This window comes from Pelophylax lessonae (genome assembly GCF_965119305.1).
Source record: "Pelophylax lessonae genome assembly, chromosome: 8".
In the NCBI taxonomy this organism is placed as follows: domain Eukaryota; kingdom Metazoa; phylum Chordata; class Amphibia; order Anura; family Ranidae; genus Pelophylax; species Pelophylax lessonae.
The window spans coordinates 25276026-25296954 of record NC_138775.1 but is presented as its reverse complement, the minus strand read 5'-3'; the positions used below and the strand labels follow the sequence as shown (position 1 = coordinate 25296954).

At 44.6% G+C, this 20929-nt stretch overlaps 1 protein-coding gene across 1 annotated transcript in view; it reads right to left on the bottom strand.

The window, feature by feature from the left end:
- The window catches only part of SLC25A20 (solute carrier family 25 member 20), an 85449-nt gene that overhangs the window by 28344 nt on the left and 36176 nt on the right, over window positions 1-20929 (bottom strand). Inside the window, exon 5 of the mRNA XM_082266594.1 lies at window positions 11513-11630. Within this exon, the coding sequence (XP_082122720.1) occupies window positions 11513-11630 (118 nt within the window). The remainder of the gene's footprint in view (window positions 1-11512; window positions 11631-20929) is intronic.

Below are 20929 nucleotides of genomic sequence, written 5' to 3'. Positions count from 1 at the left end.
CATCCAGATTGTTGTAACGTATGGAGTGGCGTGAAGAACGCAATTAGCTAGGAGAGACTTCTGTGACCTTGGATCATTTATTAGCTTTTTCTTTTTAGAGTCTAATTTGCAGAATGGTGCAGCCGTCACTCTGATTAGCATGTGAAATTTAATCAACAAAAAAGGATGAGACTTTAGTAGAGAATCTCATTATCTACAGACAAGCTGCAGAACTCCAGAGCTGGGCAAACAAGAGGATCTGGAAAGACTTAAAAATGGCCAGAGCAGGCAGCACTAAAAACATAAGGAACAAACTTCCAAAACATGTGGCCGGTAGAGGAAACTTGCAGTCCTGGTTTTTCCAAGAACTTTTTTTTTTTTAATATTAGGTTTAAATAGTATGGAAGAGATAAAGCGGTATTAGGGCCAGTTCACACCACATGCAGTCTAGTGCTTTTTTTGCTGCATCCAAAACGCACGGATAGCAGATTATATGGTTTTTAATGGCATAGTTCACACCAGTGCGGTCAGTTCCAGTGCGTTCCAGTAAAAGTAGAACACGTTACATTTTTTCTGCATTGAACTGTACTGGAATGCAGTAATATGCATCAAAAACGCACTGGAACACAAATGTCCTTATTTGAGGTGGAAAAAAAAAAAAATGAACCAGAATGCATCAAAAACATGCATGCAGAAAAGTATCCAAACTGTGATTCCATGGTCAGAACTGGTTCTTTTAGGTGATTACTATTGTGTTAACCACTTTACTTCCGCCCGCCGCAGTTATACTGCGGCAGGCAGCCGCTCCAACGCAAACCACCATAGGTATATGTCGGTTGCACGCAGGGAGCTAGGGGGCGGGCAAGCATGTGCCGCCGCTGGCGCGCTCCTGCCCCCCGCTCGTCAGCGGGGAAGCCGATGCACAGGGCAGGCGGCTCTGACTGCCGCCTGACCCCCGCATTCGTACCCCGCTGAGAGAGAAGGACGGTCAGCTGTTGTAAACACAGCTGACCGTTCTCTCTGGAATGATCACAGATCCACCGGCGGCACGCTCCCGCCCCCACTCGGCAAGGGGTACTCCGATGTCTGGGGCAGGCGGCTCCGATTGCCACCGGACGCCCACGATCGTTCCCCACAGAGAGAAGAACGGTCAGCTGTTGTAAAACCCAGCTGACCGTTCTTCTCTCTGGAATGATCACAGGGCGCCTGTGATCCTTCTATATAGGATCACAGGTCTTTATGATCATTTCACAAGCCACGCCCCCCCACAGTTAGAAACGCGCCCCTAGGTAGACATTTAACCCCTTGATCACCCACACTGTTAACCCCTTCCCTGCCAGTGTCATTAGTACAGTAACAGTGCATATTTTTAGCACTGACTGCTGTAGTAATGTCACTGGTCCCCCCAAAAGTGTCATAAATGTCAGTCAGGGGTCCGATCTGTCCGCCGCAATGTCGCAGTACCAAAAAAAAAAAAATAATAAAATCGCAGATCGCCATTACTAGTTAAAAAAACAACAAAAACAAATAAAAATGACATAAATCTTTCCTGTAGTTAGTAGACGCGATAACTTTTGCACAAACCAATCAAAATACGCTTATTGCGATTTGTTTTTACCAAAAATATGTAGCAGAAAACAAATTGACCTAAAATGTTAAAAATTTTTGATTTTTACATTTTTTTTTTTGGGAATGTTATACAGCAGAATGTGAAAAATATTGTTTTTTTCAGAATTGTTGCTCTTTTTTTGTTTATAGCCAAAAAAAAAAAAAAAAAAAAAATTGCCGAGGGGATCAAATACCACCAAAATAAATCTCTATTTGTGGGAAAAAAGGACATTAATATTATTTAGGTACAGCGTCGCACGACCGCACAATTGTCCGTTAGAGTAACACAGTGCCGAATTGCAAAATATGGCCTGGTCATTAAGGGGGCAAATCCTTCTGGTCCAGAAGTGGTTAAGAAAGCAAAAACAAGTCTTCTCCCTGCAAGTTAAAGTGTTACTAAACCCAGGACCCAGCCAAGCATTAGTCCCGATTTCCATGTGCATTCCGCCCCCGAACTTAGCAGGTGGCAAGTGCCTGTTGGCCCTGTGCTGCTGTCAGGCCCCTTGGGCCGTGGAGGGGGAGCCCACAACTGCAGGAATGCCTGTCCGCCTCCACGGAAACAGGCGCACCCAGGACAGTCGAGTCTGACTCCCGTCCGTGTGTGTGTTCACCGAACCCAGCCACCGAACTTGGGAGCAGTCATTAGCCTGGCACTGCTGTACCAATAAATATCGCCTTATCCATAATTTGCATTTTTATTCTCGTGGGTGATTGTATAGGCGGGGGCCCCAGTGCACTGCATTGCCCGGGGCCCTTTAATGCTCTTAAGATGGCACTGCTCCTCACTGCCTATTAAATGTTCCCTGAAGAGCGATGTGAATGCAGGATTGCATTATAGACAGCCTGCATTGCTTTGTTCATTTCTTTTGCCTGTACCACTGGACTTTTGTAAGTGCATCTCCGTTTATTTATTAAAGTGATTATTTGCGGACTTACACTATGTTTGCCTCCCTTGGTCTATGTTTTTTTTTTTATATTGTTGATTTAGAGTTCCATCCTTCCTTAATTTTATGGGACATTGTACCTATCCGAGCACCCGCGGTTACTGCATCAGTCGGAGGAACATAGGATTTATTATATGAGCCCTATGTGACCTACTTACTATATGGTAATTTGGGTCCACAGCATCCGGTGAGCGCATATTTTATTCCTTTTGATGGTGTTGGGATCTGGCTACCACTGCGACCACATACATCACTGTGGATATTAATTTCACCTTTACATATGGGACTTTCTACGATTTACATCTATATATTATTCTTCAACATTTGTTTATCTTCAGTGGACTTTCTGGTTAATTTCCTGTTTTTAGCCTCGGTTCACACTAGGGCGACCTGTGAGGCGACCTGGTCGCCTCACAGGTCGCCTCCCATAGGGAAGCTGCGGACCCGTTCTAATAGGAGCGACATAAGTCGCTCCGACCTAGAAAAAGGGTCCGCAGCTTCTTTGGGGCGACCAGGAGGCGACTGCCATAGACTTCAATGTTATGAAGTCCGTGGCGGCCGCTCCGAGGTCGCGGCGCGCTGCTCGCACCGCGATCTCGGAGGTCGCCCCGGGAAGTAGCGTCGCGGTAGTGTGAACAGGCACTTAGTGCTGCACTATATTTTTACATTTATCAACTTTTTTGTCAGTTGTATGTGCTAGCGGCTTTTTTTATTTTTTGTTAGTGCAGTTTATTTTTCTTTGCACTGGATGTGAATGCAGCAGACCAATGCACATTTTTCGCCAGCACACCAAAGATCCTCAAATGTCGTCACAAGGTTTTTATTGCAGAAAGATTACATCACAAGAGCAAGTTCAACGTTTTGGAGCCTCGTAGGACCCCTTCATCACATCATCATATGCCTGACGAAGGGGTCCTGCTCCGAAACGTTGCACTTGCTCCTGTGATGTGATATTTCTGCAATAAAAACTAGTGATTGACCAATTTCGTTTTTTATTTACCGCCGATACCGATATTTTGGTCATCGGATATCGGTATCGGCCGATATTTTGGGACATTGAAAAAAAAAAATTTATTTCTATTTTAATCTCTACAGGTACTGTGGTGGAGGGATCTGGGGGTCTAAAAGACCCCAAATCCCTCCTCTGCACTTAAAAGCATTAAAAAAAATGCCAAGTTTGGCTGTTTTGAATGCTGTAAGTTTTTTTAATTCGGCGCCGCCAGTACCCGGAAGTGATGTCATGTCATGACATCACTTCCGGGTACGCGGCGCCAAATTCAAAGAATCGGAGACCCGGGTCAGACGGCGGCGGTGAAGGTAGGATGCCCAGGTCTCCCGGTGGGAAGGGAAATCCGGGCGAGCTGCAGAAGGCGGCGGGAGGGGGGGAGACGTCCCCTGCCGCTCCTTGGAATGACAGCCGAGCGGCTTCTCAGCCGCATTGGTTGTCATTACAAGACAGCCGACCGTCAGCTATGGACACCGGTACCGGGGTGATGCCTCTAGCCACAGTACAAGCACTTTCCCAAAATATTGGCAATATCGGTAAATCAAAGGCCGATTCCGATATATCGGGGAAAGTGCATATCGGCCCTCGATATATCCGATAATCGGTCGATCTCTTATAAAAACCTTTGGAGGACGTTTGAGGATCCTTGAGTGTGCTGGCGATTTTGTGCATTTATCTGTGATGTTTCCAGTAACAAGCTGGTAGTGGCTGCAGCACACACTATGAGCCTCGTTCCCAGGAACATGTGCAAGGGGAATATAGACAAGAGTAAATGCAGATCACTCTTCAGAGGCCAAAGCTGGTGTAAACGAGCGTTTCAACAGCCAAAACCGCTCTCCTTTTGAAAAGGGTAAAGACAGTTGAAACCCCATCTGTGTCCCTTTGTAGCAAATCCCTGTTGCCTCCAAAAAAAAAAAAAAAAAGTGAAGGGAAATCTCCCCAAAATGATGATAATTTATCACCAGAACAGTAGCAAATTATAGGAAGGCGCCTGGCTCTTTTTAAAGATATGTCTGAACCTGCTGCCCTTTTAATTGTAAAAACAATATAAAATATGGGACGTAGATGAAAAAGGCGCTGGTGATCTTTTATATTTACTGGAATAAAACTTGTTCAGGGTAGCATGTGTATTAAATATATATTAAAAGTGCTTGTTGGTGAATTATTATAATTGAAGGTAATAAATATTTTTTAAAGTGCACAACTCAAAATTAAAAAAATATTTCTGTTACTTATTGATAAATAAATATATAAGTAATTATATATAAATAAATAGATATATTGTACATGCAACAAGCAAATCAATTATATAAATATATAATATATAATATTCCGTGCAGCAAACAAATAAAAGTGCTTAATAGTGCGTGCATAAAAAAACTCGTCAAATATAAGCAAATAAGTTCATGCTCTCCAGTGAAAAAATAATAATTATATAGCAAGTGTCTCTGTAATTCGTGCAAAAAATATGTTCCTTAAAGTGCTTCAGGTGGTGGGGTGTGACACACGTGGCCTCTTACCAGCTTCCAATGAGTCACAATGACTCCCAACGCCTGTGATCCCTTTAATTGGGTGGATCAGACCTCTCCTCGATCTCTTTTGGGATGGATATCTGCTCCTACATTAGGCATGTATGGACCATATAGTCCGCATAAAGATAAACAAAAAAAGCCTCCAATAGTGAAATATTGTATGCTTTATTTGAAAATTAATAAAAAAGGTATACAGTTGGTCCCTTACTATTAGTTGTGCCCTCCTGGCACTGGGCAATTCGGCAGTACACAAAATCTTTCAATAGTGGGGAATCGTATCCGAGGATCTGCAGCTTCCTCTTAGTTTTCCTCTCACTGTGCTGTGTGCGGCGGTCGGCGAGCGTCCCTGCCTCTGCTACGAATGCCTGTATGTTTTGCTTCCGGGTTTGTCAGTAACCACAATGCATTTCGCATCTGTGCGTATTACCTTCAATTATAATAATTCACCAACAAGCACTTTTAATATATATTTAATACACATGCTACCCTGAACAAGTTTTATTCCAGTAAATATAAAAGATCACCAGCGCCTTTTTCATCTACGTCCCATATCACCAGAACAGTGTCTCTATTAGAAAATTCCCCTCTATTCCTGTCCTGACAGCAACTTTAAAACTTTGGATTTCCCCTAACTTCTGTCTCGGCATCACAAATAAAGAAGAAGAATGTGTGGTGACCACTTCAGGGCTGCATAATAAATCTTTAGTCCGATATACACGTCACTCTGTGGCTTATGCAAGAACCCTGGCGAGGAATTCCAGAGCTGGAAGATTTATCTCTTTGCATTACAGCTTACACCATCCACAGCCTTCTGAGTCCTCCCTGAACCGCACGGGAGCCTATGAAGGCCGTCTCAGTGTTTGTACTATATTGTGTCTTACCATATACGCAGAGTAAGCATGACTTGCTTTACAAAGTGGCTCATCTGCTAGCAATTGTGTTCTGCGAGTATAACTAAAGGCAAAACCTTTTTGTTAGGTTTTGAGCAGAGGTGAATTAGAGTCCCTTTCAGTTTATATTGCTGTCTGTGCCCCCCGTTAGGGAAATTCACCCAACTCTATTTGTCCTGTTTTGAAGCTTCGCCTATTCATCAGGGCTCTGATGAAGAGGCGAAGCCTGGAAACGCGTTAGCAGCTGTTCCAACAAAGACTGTGGACTCTATAACTATGGACACGTTATTTGTATATGAAATGCTGGTTTACATCATTTGTTTGTGAGTAGACATTTTTTTATTTTGCAATGAATAAAACCTTACTGAGGATAATGCGCTAGGCTGTTGCGCCCTTTGTTTTTTGTTTGCAGTAATCCGTTGACCACCCCGGTCGTAGAGGGCAGCAAGGCCTAGTCATTCAGGATGCCAAGTATGAGTCCCGTGATAGAGTGGTCTGGGAGCCTTGTATCTGAGCGCAGGAGTTAGGTGCTAAGCATCGCAAATTTCTTTTGGAGCACTTACTCAAGATGGCCATGGCCATAAATGCTGGGGGGGAGGGGTTCTAAGTGATTTGTCAACAAAATAAAGCATGGAGACATGGATGGATGGGCGAGTTTACTTTGAATATTAAAAATGAACTAAAAAGCACTTTTGGTTTGTGGTGCTCAGATACAGTATGTAGCTCCACGTTAATAAGACAGGGTTGTTAAAGATTAAGTTCACCTTTACAGAAAATCTGTAAGGTGAACTTACACTTGACCCCCTACCCATCCCCGGTCCCATTATACAGGAGTCCCATGATCACCCGCTGTGGGACACTGGGATGCCGCTTTACCAGTCTGGGGATTTGAAATCCTCCTGGCTCTCTCTCCTCTTCAGCACTGACAGGACGGGCTAGGCGGCTTCCGATTGGTCAGCGCCGTCCAATTAGAATGTCTCCTATCTGTACACGATTAGATTAAGCCGCAGGGGTTTTAAATCCCCAGACCGGCGAATCGGCAACTCTGACAGCGGGTGATGGCGAGACTCCTGTATAGCGGAACTAGAGTGGGGGGGGGGGGTTCCAGTGGAAGTTCACCTTACAGATTTTCTGTAAAAGGTGAACTTCCACTTAAAGCGTTTACAAACCTTAAAAAAAGAAAATATGTAAAATGTAATAACAGTGTATGAGTTTTTTTTATTATATAGTTTGTATTTAGCTGAAAATACCCGTTGATCTTGCCAGTCACTCACTCTTCCAAGACTTTGTAGTGTTGCCACTGCATTTTACATGCTCCAGATCTACATAAAAAAAAAAAAGTAATGTCTACGGCTTATTGTGTTTGTGACGCTCTCAGCTGCCTATTTCCCTGCTTCATGGAGTGGTTCAACGCACTTGATTGACAGATGCACCTACGGAGCCTCACGGTCATTTGTTCCAGATAGCAGTCAGGTAGCCATTTTTGGGATAATTCTATTACAAAGGTCAAAGACCCTTTCAGGCTCTGGGTTCCATAGGAATTTACCACAGCCTTGGACCTGTATTGCACCTTGCGGCTAACTACACAGGTCGCCTTGTCGAGAGGAGCGTCTGTGCAGGATCCAGTTCCCTTAAGCAACATTAGAAACCCTTCCCATAGTGTGGGGTCTGGGTATGGCTCCCAAGATTTTACTAAGGTTGCATGGCTTCTATTTGTTGCATTAGCAGACAGTAAACAGTTGATTTAGGGCCGGTTCACACTTGAATCGCACAGGACCGCTCTCTGCGTCTGTGTGATTCACTATGCGACTCGATGCAGTGGGCTTAAATTGCACCAAAAGTTATGCAGCACCAATTTTCAAAAACGCACTGTGCAATACTGCGGAACCATGCAATCCGCACTTTACAATATAAAGGGGGACAGTACAATTACAATACAGTCCAATACAAAAGGAATAGGGGGGCTCTGCTCATGGAGTTTACAATCTAAAGGGAGGTGGTAAAAAGCGGAATGTGCTCAGAGCGATTTTTCCGTAAGGGGGAAAAAGGGCCACCAGCTTAGGACAATAGCAAAAAACTGAGGACTCACAGAGTGGGGGAGGGTTATAGGGGAGGATGCCCAGTAGGCCCGTTTTCAAAAGCTTACCAGTGTCCAATCACCTGAAAGCACCAGCCTATAACCTAGGATCTACGAATATTCAGCCTGTATCCTGTACAGTACACATTTAGGATAGGTGGTTTTTAAAAGGCAGGCTCCGCGTTGACATGTGCTTTAAACACCCACGTCATTTTGAGCTTTAAAGGTTTACTGTACCTTTAATACAATTTCTGTAAACAGCCCTCCTAATACAGACCTCAGATGCAGAGTAAGCTTCACGTCACCGCCCCAGGCTGTCCGTAGTTCATCTCTCACCGTCCTTCCGACTGCGGCAGCCCAAGAAGTAGACATGCACTGAACAGCTGAAATGTACCAGTACAGGAAACGAAGAGGAAATCAGAGATACACATTGCATGCCAAGGACAGGCCATGGCAGGGGGAGAGTGTTTAGTCTATAACTTAGGTCTGCATTAGAACTAGGAGTTGATAGGACAGCACATGGAGGCCAAATGCAAAATTATATTAAAAAGGTACAGGTATCCTTAAGATCACATTTACCTCCTTTATATATATGCAAGTGTATGAATCACACAAAGCACTGGCTGCTACGGCAGGCTGGGACTTGTGGTGAGGAGGGTTTTAATTCACAGGGTGGGCTTTGGGTATTTAAACACCTTCACTAGTGAAATAGCCCCACCTATGCACATCTCCAGCCACTCTGGGCAGTATAAACAGTTAGTTTAATCACTTGCTTCCTGGGCACTTATACCCCCCCCCCCTTCCTGCCCAGGCCAATTTTCAGCATCAGCGCTCTCACATTTTGAATGACAATTATGCGGTTATACAGCATTGTACCCATATGACATTTTTATCATTTTCTTTTCACACAAATAGAGCTTTCTTTTGGTGGCATTTAATCACCACTGGGTTTTTTACTTTTTGCTAAACAAAAAAAGACAGATATTTAAAAAAATAAATAAATACATTTTCATAGTCTGTTACAAAATTTTGCAAACAGGTCGTTTTTCTCCTTTGTTGATGTGCACTGATCAGGAGGCACTAATAGGTGGCATGGGTGGGCACTGTTTAGCAGTACTGATGGGCACTAATAGATGGCACTGGTTAGCAGCACTGGTGGGCAAATGTTGGGACTGATGTCTCTTTTACAGAAGACGGTAATCAGCTTTATTTTATCCTCATGCGGTCAGCGTGAGGGAAAAAAAAAAAAAAAAAAAAAAAAAAAAAAAGCAGATAACCAGCTTCTGTTTCCTTCGTGTGATCAGCTGTCATTGGCTGACAGCTAATTACATGGTAAAGGGCTGTGATTGACCCTTTACCCCAATGTCTGATCAAGGAGTCCCAAGGACTCGGTGATCACAGCGCACCCCGCAGGGGGCGGCGGAAAGCACGAGCATGTGAGGATGTCCATGGATGCCCTCCCTACATTTTAAACCCTCGCTGCAGCTGTCTTTTGGCTATAGCGCTGGCGGGAAGTGCGAATAAAAAGAAAAAAAAAAAAAAGGAAAGAAGAAAGCCAGCAACACATCGATGATGTCACTGCAATCAAAGTTTATTGCACAGATAGCCAGTGTCGCAGTCCCCACTAATGCGCTTCACCCAATAAGGCTTATTCAGACAATCAACCCCTATTGCATGAAGCACCTTAGTCCTTAAGTAGGGACTGTTAGTCTGGCAAAGGACCACCCCCCCACCCCCAATGTGCTTCACCCAATAGGGCTTGGCCATCTATGACAAAACCCTATTGAGTGAAACGCATTAGAGGGGTGGTCCTTGGGTAGGGACTGCACCTGTGACTAATGACCGCCCACATAAGAACCAACATTTTAACCATTTTTTTTTATAACGGACGACTAAGCCCTATTGGGTGAAACCTGTAAAAAGTGGTCAGCCTTGGACAGGGACTGCTACTGTGGCTAAGGACCGCCCCTTTGACATGTTTTCCCCAATAGGGCTTAGCCATCTATGAATACGCACTACTGGGTGAAATGCGTTAGAGGGTTGGCCTTGGGCAGGGGCTGCTACTGTGCCTATCTGTGCAACCTTGATTACAGTGACATCATTGGTATGCGGCGGCCTATTTGATTCCTTATTTGAAGCATGGATGGCTCTATTTGCTCCCCAGTGCTCAGGGTCTGGTGAGAAGGTTCAGCTTAAAATCAGAGGAAGAATTTCCATTGTCTGTCCATACATGCCGTACTTTTTTTTTTTTTTAAAGAGCTTACAATCTAAGGTCCCTAACTCACATGCATACACAGTAGGGCCAATTTTTTTTTTATATACAGTATCCAATTAACCTACCAGCAGGTCTTTGGAGTGTGGGAGGAAACCAGAGTACCCGGAGGAAACTCCACGCAGGCACAGGGAGAACATGCAAACTCCAGGCAGGTAGTGTCGTGGTTGGGATTTGAACCAGCGACCCTCTTGCTGCTAGGTGAAAGTGCTAACCACTACACCACTGTGCCCAGACTTGTATAAAGTACTCGAAATTTCTACTTGAGTAAAAGTACAAGTGCTCGATCAAAAAGTGACTTGAGTAGAAGTGGAAGTGCTCACAGAAAAAGTTACTTAAGTAGAAGTACTAAAGTATTCAACATTTTTTTTACTTAAGTATTGCAAGTAGTTTTTTCAAAAAATTTGCTACTTAAGTACTAAAAGTAAAAAGTACCAGTAGTTTTGAAAAAAAAATTCTACTCAAGTACTGAAAGTAGAAGTACAAGTACTGTGTTATGTAGTTATTAAAGAAAGAAGTCAAACGTTTGAACATCATATTGTTTTTTATTATTTCAAATGATTTATTCAAATGATTAACCTGTGTTTGTTAGTAGTTTCTTGATGCACTTTAAGCGCTGTAGCACCATTTATTTGTTTGTTTCATATTTTCTTTTTATTGGAAAGATTTGGTATAGCAGCTTTTATTATACACAGCCTTTATTTTCGTATGCGCTGATTTACAAATGACATTATACACATTTTTTTGAGCTTTATGCAACCTGCCATCTACTGTTCTGGCAGTGGTAATTTTTTTAAAAGTAACGAGTAACTATGCAGCACAAAAAAAAAATACTTGAGTAGAAGTATCAAAATCATCGAAAAAATGTAGTGAAGTAAAAGTAGAAGTAGGAGAAAAAAATTCTACTCTAGGAAAGTACAGATACCGCATTTCGGTACTTAAGTACAGTACTTAAGTAGTTCTACTTCGTTACTATACATCTCTGACTGTGCCGCCCTACATGCCGTACTTTGGCATTTACAGCAGCAACAATCACCTGAGACGCTACGGATAGCTATGCATTTTTATGCTCGTCGGAAGCGGTCTTTTACGCACATACACCACTGGTGATAAATCTTTTGCTCTGTAATAGCGCATTTGTGTTTGCAGAATGTTACAGTGTGCAATTATCCATGTTTCTCCAATGCGGACCCCCCCATCTTACCTCTCATGAGTGTCAGCACAGTCCCCTTGTAGATGTTTCGGATTCCAGCCTCTCTATACAACTGCCTGGCACAGTCCATGGGTCCAGCATACTTAGTTTCTCCAGAGGCAGCCTGGATCTGGAACAATAAGACCGGTTATGGAAGATGAGCTATACTATAAAAGATGAACTGTACTAAAACCTGCCTATAAAAAACAGGAGGATCACCAGAGTAATAGTATAGTTAGAATTGGTGTTTAAAGGATTTCCCAGACCCTGAATAATTTAAAAGTGGGCCAAAAAATTTAACGTGAGAGTACATCTATACCAACTTCAAACAGAGCATCCAAATAATGGGCCGCACACAGACAAAGTTCAGCTCCAGCCAAGGTTTACTGCAATGACAACACACTGCTCACTCCCACCCAAAGCAAAGCCCCCACCACATTTCACCCACAGCAAGGCTTAGCCCCCGTTCACACTAAGGCGACCTGTGAGGCGACCTGGTCGCCTCACAGGTCGCCGTAGGTCGCCTCCCATAGGGAAGCTGTGGACCCGTTCTAATAGGAGCGACACAAGTCGCTCCGACTTAGAAAAAGGGTCTGGAGCTTCTTTGGGGCGACCAGGAGGCGACCACCATAGACTTCAATGTTATGAAGTCCGTAGCGGCCGCTCCGAGGTCGCGGTGCGAAGTAGCGTCGCCCCTATGTGAACGGGGCCTTAAAGTGATTATAAAGTCTTTTTTTTGTTTGTTTTTAAACAACAAACATGTTATACTTACCTGCTCTGTGTAGTAGTTTTGTACAGAGCAGCCCAGATCCTCCTCTTCTCGGGTCCCTCTTTGCTGCTGCTGGCCCCTCCCACCTGTTGAGTGCCCCCACTGCAAGCAGCTTGCTATGGGGACACAAGAGCCGAGCAGAAGCTCCATGTGTCCATTCAGACACAGGGCTGCAGTTTGCCCGCCCCCCTCCTGATGGGCTGACGTTGATCGTCAGCCACGGGAGCCAATGGCACAGCGGCTGTGTCACAGCCAATCAGGAGCGAGAGTCCCGGACGCCGAGTGACTCATGGACATCGCTGGATAGAGATGGGGCTCAGGTAAATATTAGGGTGTGCTGAGGAGGCTGCTACACACTGTAGGCTTTTTATCTTCATGCATAGAATGCATGAAGATAAAAAAACATTTGTCTTAACAACTCATTTATGCCGGCCCTAGGGCCATAGGTGGTTCGAATCCCAGCCGGTTAAGCAGGGACACCGGATTTTAAGGATGCGATTATTGCCAGTGCCAATATTCGCTACCAATAAATCACTTTGTTCTCCTGGCAAGGGACGGCTCTCTGCGACCCCCACCAAGAAAACACAATAGCTCCACGTGAGGGATTCCCCCATCAACACTGCCTGTGCTGATTTCGGGAATCAAATGATTTTCTTTCCTGCAACCCGTGGTAGCAAGAAAGAAAAATGGCATTATCTATGGCTGTTTTAATTATGGTGATGAAGCTCTTGTTTACCAGGGCAATTGTTTAATTTTTTTTTTTGCACACATTAAATTATATATTTTCTGAAAGAAGAGACTGGGGTTGGGTTGAGTAAATAGATACCAAACATGTCAAGCAGCAAAATTGCATACATCCGTAGAACCGCAAAAAAAAGAAGGTCCTAGGTGACGCTTTAAATGCATTTACGCATTCATAAGTTTACAGTTGACTGTGAACAAAGATCCTAAAAAAATAAAAAAAACTCACTGACATTTGTGACAATACCCCACATGTGGCGCCATTAACATTTACATACATGTGCTCGCCTTATGTTGCACTTTTTATATGGGGTGTGTGGGCTTCATTTTTTTTTTTCTTTTAATTATTATTTTACACAAATGTCTTTTTTTTATATTTTTTACTTTATTGCCATCACAAGGGGTCTAACAAGCCCACGTGATAGCACGGGCAGGTGACAGGTCCTCTTTATGGAGATATTGGGGGTCTCTTAGAGCACAATGCCTTCCCTGCCCTCAAATTCAACTATTCCAGCACAGGGGCGAGGCCCCCCAACCCCTTTAAGAACCCTGTTAAAAAGTGATCTAGAGTAGCTCAAGCACTTTTATTGGAAAGCTTTTTGCCACCTCTTAAAGCCAGTATCAAGGCTCAAGCTATCAGTCTCGGTGTGCTTTGTGTATTTCTCCCAGCTCTGTGCAGTAATCCAGTATGAGACGTCCTATAATAAAGACCGCTCACTGCTGCGCTCTCTCCTTGTGCAGAGTGGCTGGTCTTGTCCCCTCCCCCTCCTGTAGTTTTCTGCAGGCATCCTGTATTGGGAGGGGCCTACTTACAACACAGTGATGTGCTTACAAGGTAATATCTGGGTTTGCAAAGGCATTTGGTTCACGCAAAAGTGGATTTACATCCTTTGTGGCTATTGAGAAATATAAGGGATAAGTCCAGGCAAAAAACTAAAAGCTAAACCTGCTCTCTGCCACATTATAAAACTACTCTAAACTTGTAAAGCAAAAAATCACTATACTTGCCTATTCTGAGTCTGATGCGGTCCTACGCTGAGCTGTCAGTGGCGGCTTCAGCGTAGAGGTGGGTACAGGAGAGGCACTTGACAAGGGAAGCCCCATAGTACGTCTATGGGTGACGTCACTTCCCATTAATTTCACAGCCGTTGGTCGGTCCTCTCCTGGACACGGCTTCCGTCGCTGGAGAAAGGACCGGATCGGGTGTAGAAAAGGTGAGTACAGCGATTTTTGCTTTACAGGGTTACATAAATTAGGGTTAGAATGTTGCAGAGAGCAGGTTTAGCGTTAGTTAGGTTTTGCCTGGGCTGTCAATTGTTGGGCACAATGGTTCATGTGTGGTGGGAATGTCCCAAGATCCGGGAATATTGGTTAAGGATACAACTTGATATTAAAATCACTGGTGAATACTAATTTTATTAAAGTGCTTTCATATGTTACTACCTCTGGTTCAAACTCTGCAGGCATACAGAATTGCTCAACGTTCTGAACACAAACCAAACCCCCCCTTTTATTTTCTCTTCCTTCTAATCTTCTCTCTTGTTCTCTCTCCCCCCCCCCCATACCTCACACTCAGTAGGCCTCACCCCCCCCCCCCCAGCGTTAAACACATCTCGTGGAAGAATTGTCACGTACAGCATCTTCTGGCACAATGATTCACTTGAAACGCATAACATATTCAATAAATTGGGCTTTACACCAGTGGCGGCTGGTGCTCAATGGGCCGGGTGGGGTGGGGCGGCAGAAGGACCACACCATTCCCCCCCCCCCCTCCGGACCACACCAGCTCCAGCCCGCACACCTAACATCCCCCACCCCCCTGGTCGCCGGCCCACTCACCCTGGGCAGGCAGCGGTGGTGGCTTCCCCTGTGTCTCCTCCCCCCTCCTCCTTGGCCAATAGCGTGGCTTCTCCTTTTGGCCAATCGGGACCCGCTTCCTGATTGGCCAGGAAGAGAATCAGTGTGGCAATAGCGAATATTCGTTTGCTATTGTCACACAACTGGGTGGGCTCAGGGCGCAGTGCTCTGCGCCTCGAACCCACCCTTTTTTTGAAGCCTATTAGAGCCTCTGGCTCTAATCACGTGCTTAAAAAAAAAAAAAAAAAACCCCCATTGGAATCCATGCGTCCGGCGCCCTGAATGTAGATTAGGGGGCCAGACGCATGGATGTGGGGCGCCCCCCCCCCCCCCCAATGGACGGGCCGCCACCGCTTTACATGTTCCCACACTGAATTATCACCATAAACCCAGAAGAAGGGACACATGATAGTGTACGTAACCAGTAGGAAGTAAAGGGTATCGTACTAAGTATGAAGGGTTGACCTCATGGTGTCCATTCCCCTCAAGCTCTACTATTTGTAGGAGGACAGTCAAGCTTACCAGATTTCTTCCTTTTTTTTATTTTAGGTCTTCTCTCTGATATCCCAAAGAAGTGCTTCAGTGTTAAAAAGGCCAACAGCTACCTGCTGTCGTTTCCTCCTGTTTTCTTCAGTTTCGACCTCTTGTTATGGCGATTTAACGTTAGATACAATGAACTTGTATGTAAAATGGATATGGATGAGGCCAACAATAGCCACTTGTATCCAGAATATGTCTGCACCATCTACTCTGTATTTGTTGTTGTAAACCAAATAAAATTGGTTTGGATAAAATCACCAGTGAAAATATTATGGATGACCCCTGGACATGCTTATTTCATAGAACAAATAGATCACTAAAGCAATATAGAAATTCAATAGTTCCAAACCTGCTAAATGCAGCGAAAGGGACAATCTCAAAAAGATGGCTTGATGAAGAAGGCCCTACTGTAAGGGAGTGGTGCGGCAGAGGTGAATATATATATATATATATATATATATTATATATATATATATATATATATATATATATATATATAAGGAATACCTGTGTAGCAGAGATGAAGAACAAGTAGATTGCTTTTCCAATAAATGGGGAAAATAGATAGGTTTTAAAAAGACCAGAGATCACATATGTGACGAGACCAATCTCGCCCCATTGCATTGGAGGAGCCTGGTTGCCCGCCTGCTGCCTTTGGAATATGGACCAGGCTTTAAAAGACTTTGGCCCCATGGCAATTTGACTGTGTTTGTGGCATCTGAGCGCTGTTTGGATATGTTGAGCGCTCAGATCCGGGCTATCTGGGGATGGGTTGAATGTAGGGGTTCTGTTCAGTAGACTGGGAGTTATGCATTTTTGTGTCTTTTTGTGTTTCTTTAAACATGTGGCTAATGGAGCCTTGCCTCTCCTGGAAGCTAAAACGTATTCCTGTAAACTGTAAGGAACAGGAAGCCAACTCCTAATATGGGCATTACAGGAAGTTCTGAGGAGACGGGCGGTCTATTGACACTCAGAGTAATGTGTATTGAGGGCTCGTTAGGGAACCATTGTTCTGTGTCTGACTATTGTGTACATTGATTGCCCCCTGGGGCTTCTGTCTCCTTGCATTGGTCAAAGCTATCTGACCAATCCCTGTTGACTCATTTTCAAGCCCTCATTTGCATATGCTGGAGAGGACCTTAGTGAGAACTGCAAGTACTTTACAATTGACCAATGGGAAAGCGGTTGTTGGGGGAAGGATGTTCCAATTTCTGTATAAAAGTGTGCTCTGTTCTTCCAATAAATGTTGTTCCTGTTTTACCCTCATCTCGGAGCTTTGTCTCGTTATTGGGGGAATCTGCTGCAGGGATTGCTATGGTCCTCCATACTCCCTTAGAGAATCACTAAGCTCTTGTAAGAGCTTGTGTAAGAGCTTGTTCGTGCTGCACTCTCTGGGGAAAGAGAGGTTCACCCACAGGAACCTGGAGCCTTGTCGTTGGTCCAGGGTGGGTAGGAGATGCCAAGACCCTAACCAAGCTGCGGCGGTTTGTGGAGTCTGAAGTGCTTACGGTGTCTGGTGGAATGCTTGGAGCCCTCGGGAAGCACTAGGAGCATCTGTCAACGGAGGTACCCGGTCAGGGGTGCCCTGATCCGTAACAACATAGAAATATGGAAAGATGGGGGGGTAACCAAAGACTTGGATATGTGAAACTATATAGAAAGGAGGGGTAGAGCGCAACAGGGGAAGGGAGTAGAATGTAGGGGGATGGAGGGATATAGAGGGAATAAGATGAGTTTGTAATGTTGATTTCTTTTTTTTTTTTTTTGCTTACTTTCTGTGGAATTGAAAATTTCTAAAAAATAATTAAAAAAAAAAAAAAAAAAAAAAAAGTTAGGTTTTTGCCTTGACTTCTCCTTTAAATGCAATTTGTTTTTGTCTGGAGTTCAGCTTTAAGGCCCCATAAACACAAAGTTATGTTACACGACCCGTTTAGTTGGAAATAATACTTGGAGTTCTCATACAGATGTTATCACCATGAAATTAAATAAGATGAATAGAGGCCGGGAGCAATGGGAAAGAAAGCATGATGCTGAAATCACAGCCACTGGTTCGGGCTTCGGGAACTCTTAAACATATGACAGCAGACAGCTTAGAATCCCAAATTTAAACAGTGACATCAATAATAGAGCAGCCTTTAATGGACAGACCCAGAAATACATAAACACAGTTTGGCAGAAAAAATATTTTGGAACATTCTAAGTGTGAGAAAGCACAGGGGCATCCAAACGGACATTCCTGTAATTCCAAATCAACCGCCCCCAGGCCCTGTCTGCAAAAGCAATTCTTCCTACAAACAACCAATCAGATTCTTCCTTTCATGTTTATAGTTCAGGCAAAAAGAACACAGCGTACATACATTATATATACACACATACATATACATACACACACACATATATAGAGAATATAAACAAACACACACACACATTATACATACACTAGACATTAAGCCTGTTAAATTAACGGGCGCTAGAACATATGTGGTCAAACATTTGTAAAAACAGACTTGTTACAGTTAAGCAAGAGCCTCTGTTAGCTCTGCGTCCCTGTTGCCCTAGCAACGTCGGGGACATGCGCAGAGCTGACTGAGCGGCTCTCGCTTATCTCGTTCTTTTTTTCGAACAATGTGAGAGCCGCATGACGTAGCCAGCTCTGCGCATAGCGTCCCTGTTGCCCTAGCAACATCGGGGACACGCGCAGAGCTGACCGAGCGGCTCTCGCGTGACATTGCTCGCCCGCCGCCACTTGTAACACCCGCTGCCGCTTAGCAGTAAGTCCGTGCGAGCGGACATCCGCCGCGTGCCCGCGCACACCCGCCGCTTCAACAGTTTCGCCTGGTGTTCTATCAGATTTCCCTACCCCATCAGATTTCCCGATCCCTAGCAATTGGGGGGAGGGGGGGGGACATCAATGCAGAGTGCCCACAGCGATGCCCCCATATCGCAGAGTGCCCACATCGATGACCGAAAATAGCAGAGTGCCCACAGCGATGCCCCCAATAGCAGAGTGCCCACAGCGATGGCCCCAATCGCAGAGTGCCCACAGCGATGCCCCCAATCGCAGAGTGCCCACAGCGATGCCCCCAATCGCAGAGTGCCCACAGCGATGGCCCCAATTGCAGAGTGCCCACAGAAATGCCCCCAATTGCAGAGTGCCCACAGCGATGACCCCAATCAATGCAGAGTTGCCAGCGTTCCAATCAATGCAGAGATGCCAGCGTCCCCCCCCCCCCCGTGCACTTACCTTCTCTTCCGTTCAGTCCCTGGCTTCCCGCGTCTCTTCAGTCCTGCCGGCGCCTCCTCCGGGTGTCCGTCGTCCTGGGCGCCGCGCCCCGTGCAGGCCCGATCCCCGGCCTCTCCTAAAGGCGCGGGCCGGCCGCAGTCTCCACACTCCGGTACACCGGCGGATGTTGAAAGATAGGCGGGGATCCCCACCCAGTGTTCTCTGTGTCCCAATCACAACGGCTGTCCGTGGTGCACATGCGCAGTAGCGCATTTCCACGGACACAGGGACGGACGCAGGGACACAGGGCTTTTATTAAGATAGATACACTAATATATATATATATATATATATATATATATACACACACACACATATACACACACACACATATATACATACATACACACACACACACACATATATACATACATACATACATACACACACACACACACACACATATAGAGAAATAAATTAAATTTTATATGTATATAATACATATACATACACATAAATTATATATATATATATATATATATATATATATATATATATATATATATATATATATATATATATATATATATATATATATATATATATATATATATTTATATTACACACGTACATATACATACACAATATATAGAGGGATGGGCAAATCCCAGACGCCAGGTCGCTATGACAAGAGATTGCGTCCTTGTGCCTGAATACTTCTACACAACCCGCATGCCGCCCCGCTATGAAACCCAGGCTTTGGTTACCAATCTGCGGGAGGGCTGGGACCAGCATAGCGCCGGGTAGAGGGGAAGAAACTTGTGTCCGCTCTCCTCCCCTTCTTGTTGCGGACCCAGAAGTGACGTGTATGACGTCACTTTCAGGGCCCTATTGACAGTTTCCCTAGCCGGGAAAGAATGCAATTCAGTGCAATGCATTACATTCAGTGGAGTACAGGTGAGGCATGAAGAGCCTTTAGGACCCTGGATGTCTCGAAGAGAACTGATCACCCCAAAAAAAATTATAAATAAATCACATAGGGGAACGATCAGTGGGACCCGCTGATTGGCTCTTGCTGTGTCCAATCACATCAGGACCTTGCACAAAATCACGTACAAGTTGGTCTAAAACGTTAACAAATCTGGAATAAGCTTTTATTGCGGCTGCGATGGAGAAAATCCCAATAAGCGATCCTGCTCGGCAAGGCTTGTACAGTCATTTAGAGCTGAAGAATCAAGAGTTGTTTACTTATAATCAGAACAACACTGACATCTGCAGGCTGTCAGAAGGTACTACACAACGCACAGAGTAGACCTAGCCAGAGCAAAGTCACACCAAATACAGAAACGATTTAACTTTACTGAGTCAGTTAGGATAAAGCTGAACTCCGGGCACAAAAACCTACATTTATAGCCACAATGGAAATAAATCTACCTTGTGTGCACCAAAGGTCATTGCAAACTCAGAGGTTACCATAAAAGTGTACCAGTGACACCATCTCTGTGCTATACATAGCCTGTGCAAAGAGCAAAGCTGTGGGAAGGGCCCAGCAGGGCCCACCCACTACAAGCTGCCTGCAGAAAACTGCAGGAGGGGGCGGAGACAAGACCAGTCACCCTGCACAGGAGGAGAGAGCAGCAGTCAGCGGTCTTTATATTACAGAAGTCTCACCCTGGATTACTGCCCAGATCTGGAAGAAATACACAAAGCACACCAAGATTCAAACAGGAATACACAGGACTCTTGTATTTAGACAAGAGTTCAGCTTTGTGAGAAAAGCTCTGATTGGCCGATATAGATTTGTGTACAACAGCACTGCTCAACTCTAGGTTTCCATTATATTTGCATTCCAAAGCAAGGGGCACCCAAAAAAAATAAATAAATAAATAAAAAAACAGCTTTATTCGATTCGGTTTACCGACCTCTTGCCACTTATGTGACTTATATGTGCGACGGCAAAAGGGTGGCTTTTAGCACCTACGGCAGAGCTTTCTTTGCTGCGAGCGCACCCCTAGCACAAGGTGTCAAAGACTCTCCAGCTCCTGGTCATGTGACAACCAATCACAGTGGTCACGATTAGATAGTCCTTTACCCCCGGGCATAAAGACCCTGTTAAAATGGATGCTGGGGCTGGGAAGGAAGAGGTTAAATCCCCCTTTTTTTGCCAATGGGAAGTTTTGGTTATTTTCTAGATGTCTGTGGTCCCTGGGCAAGATTTTCCTTTACTTCCTGTCCAAGTGACACAATTGAAAGCGAGACTGAAAATCCCCTCCTAGCTGACAATGTAGCATGTACCCCC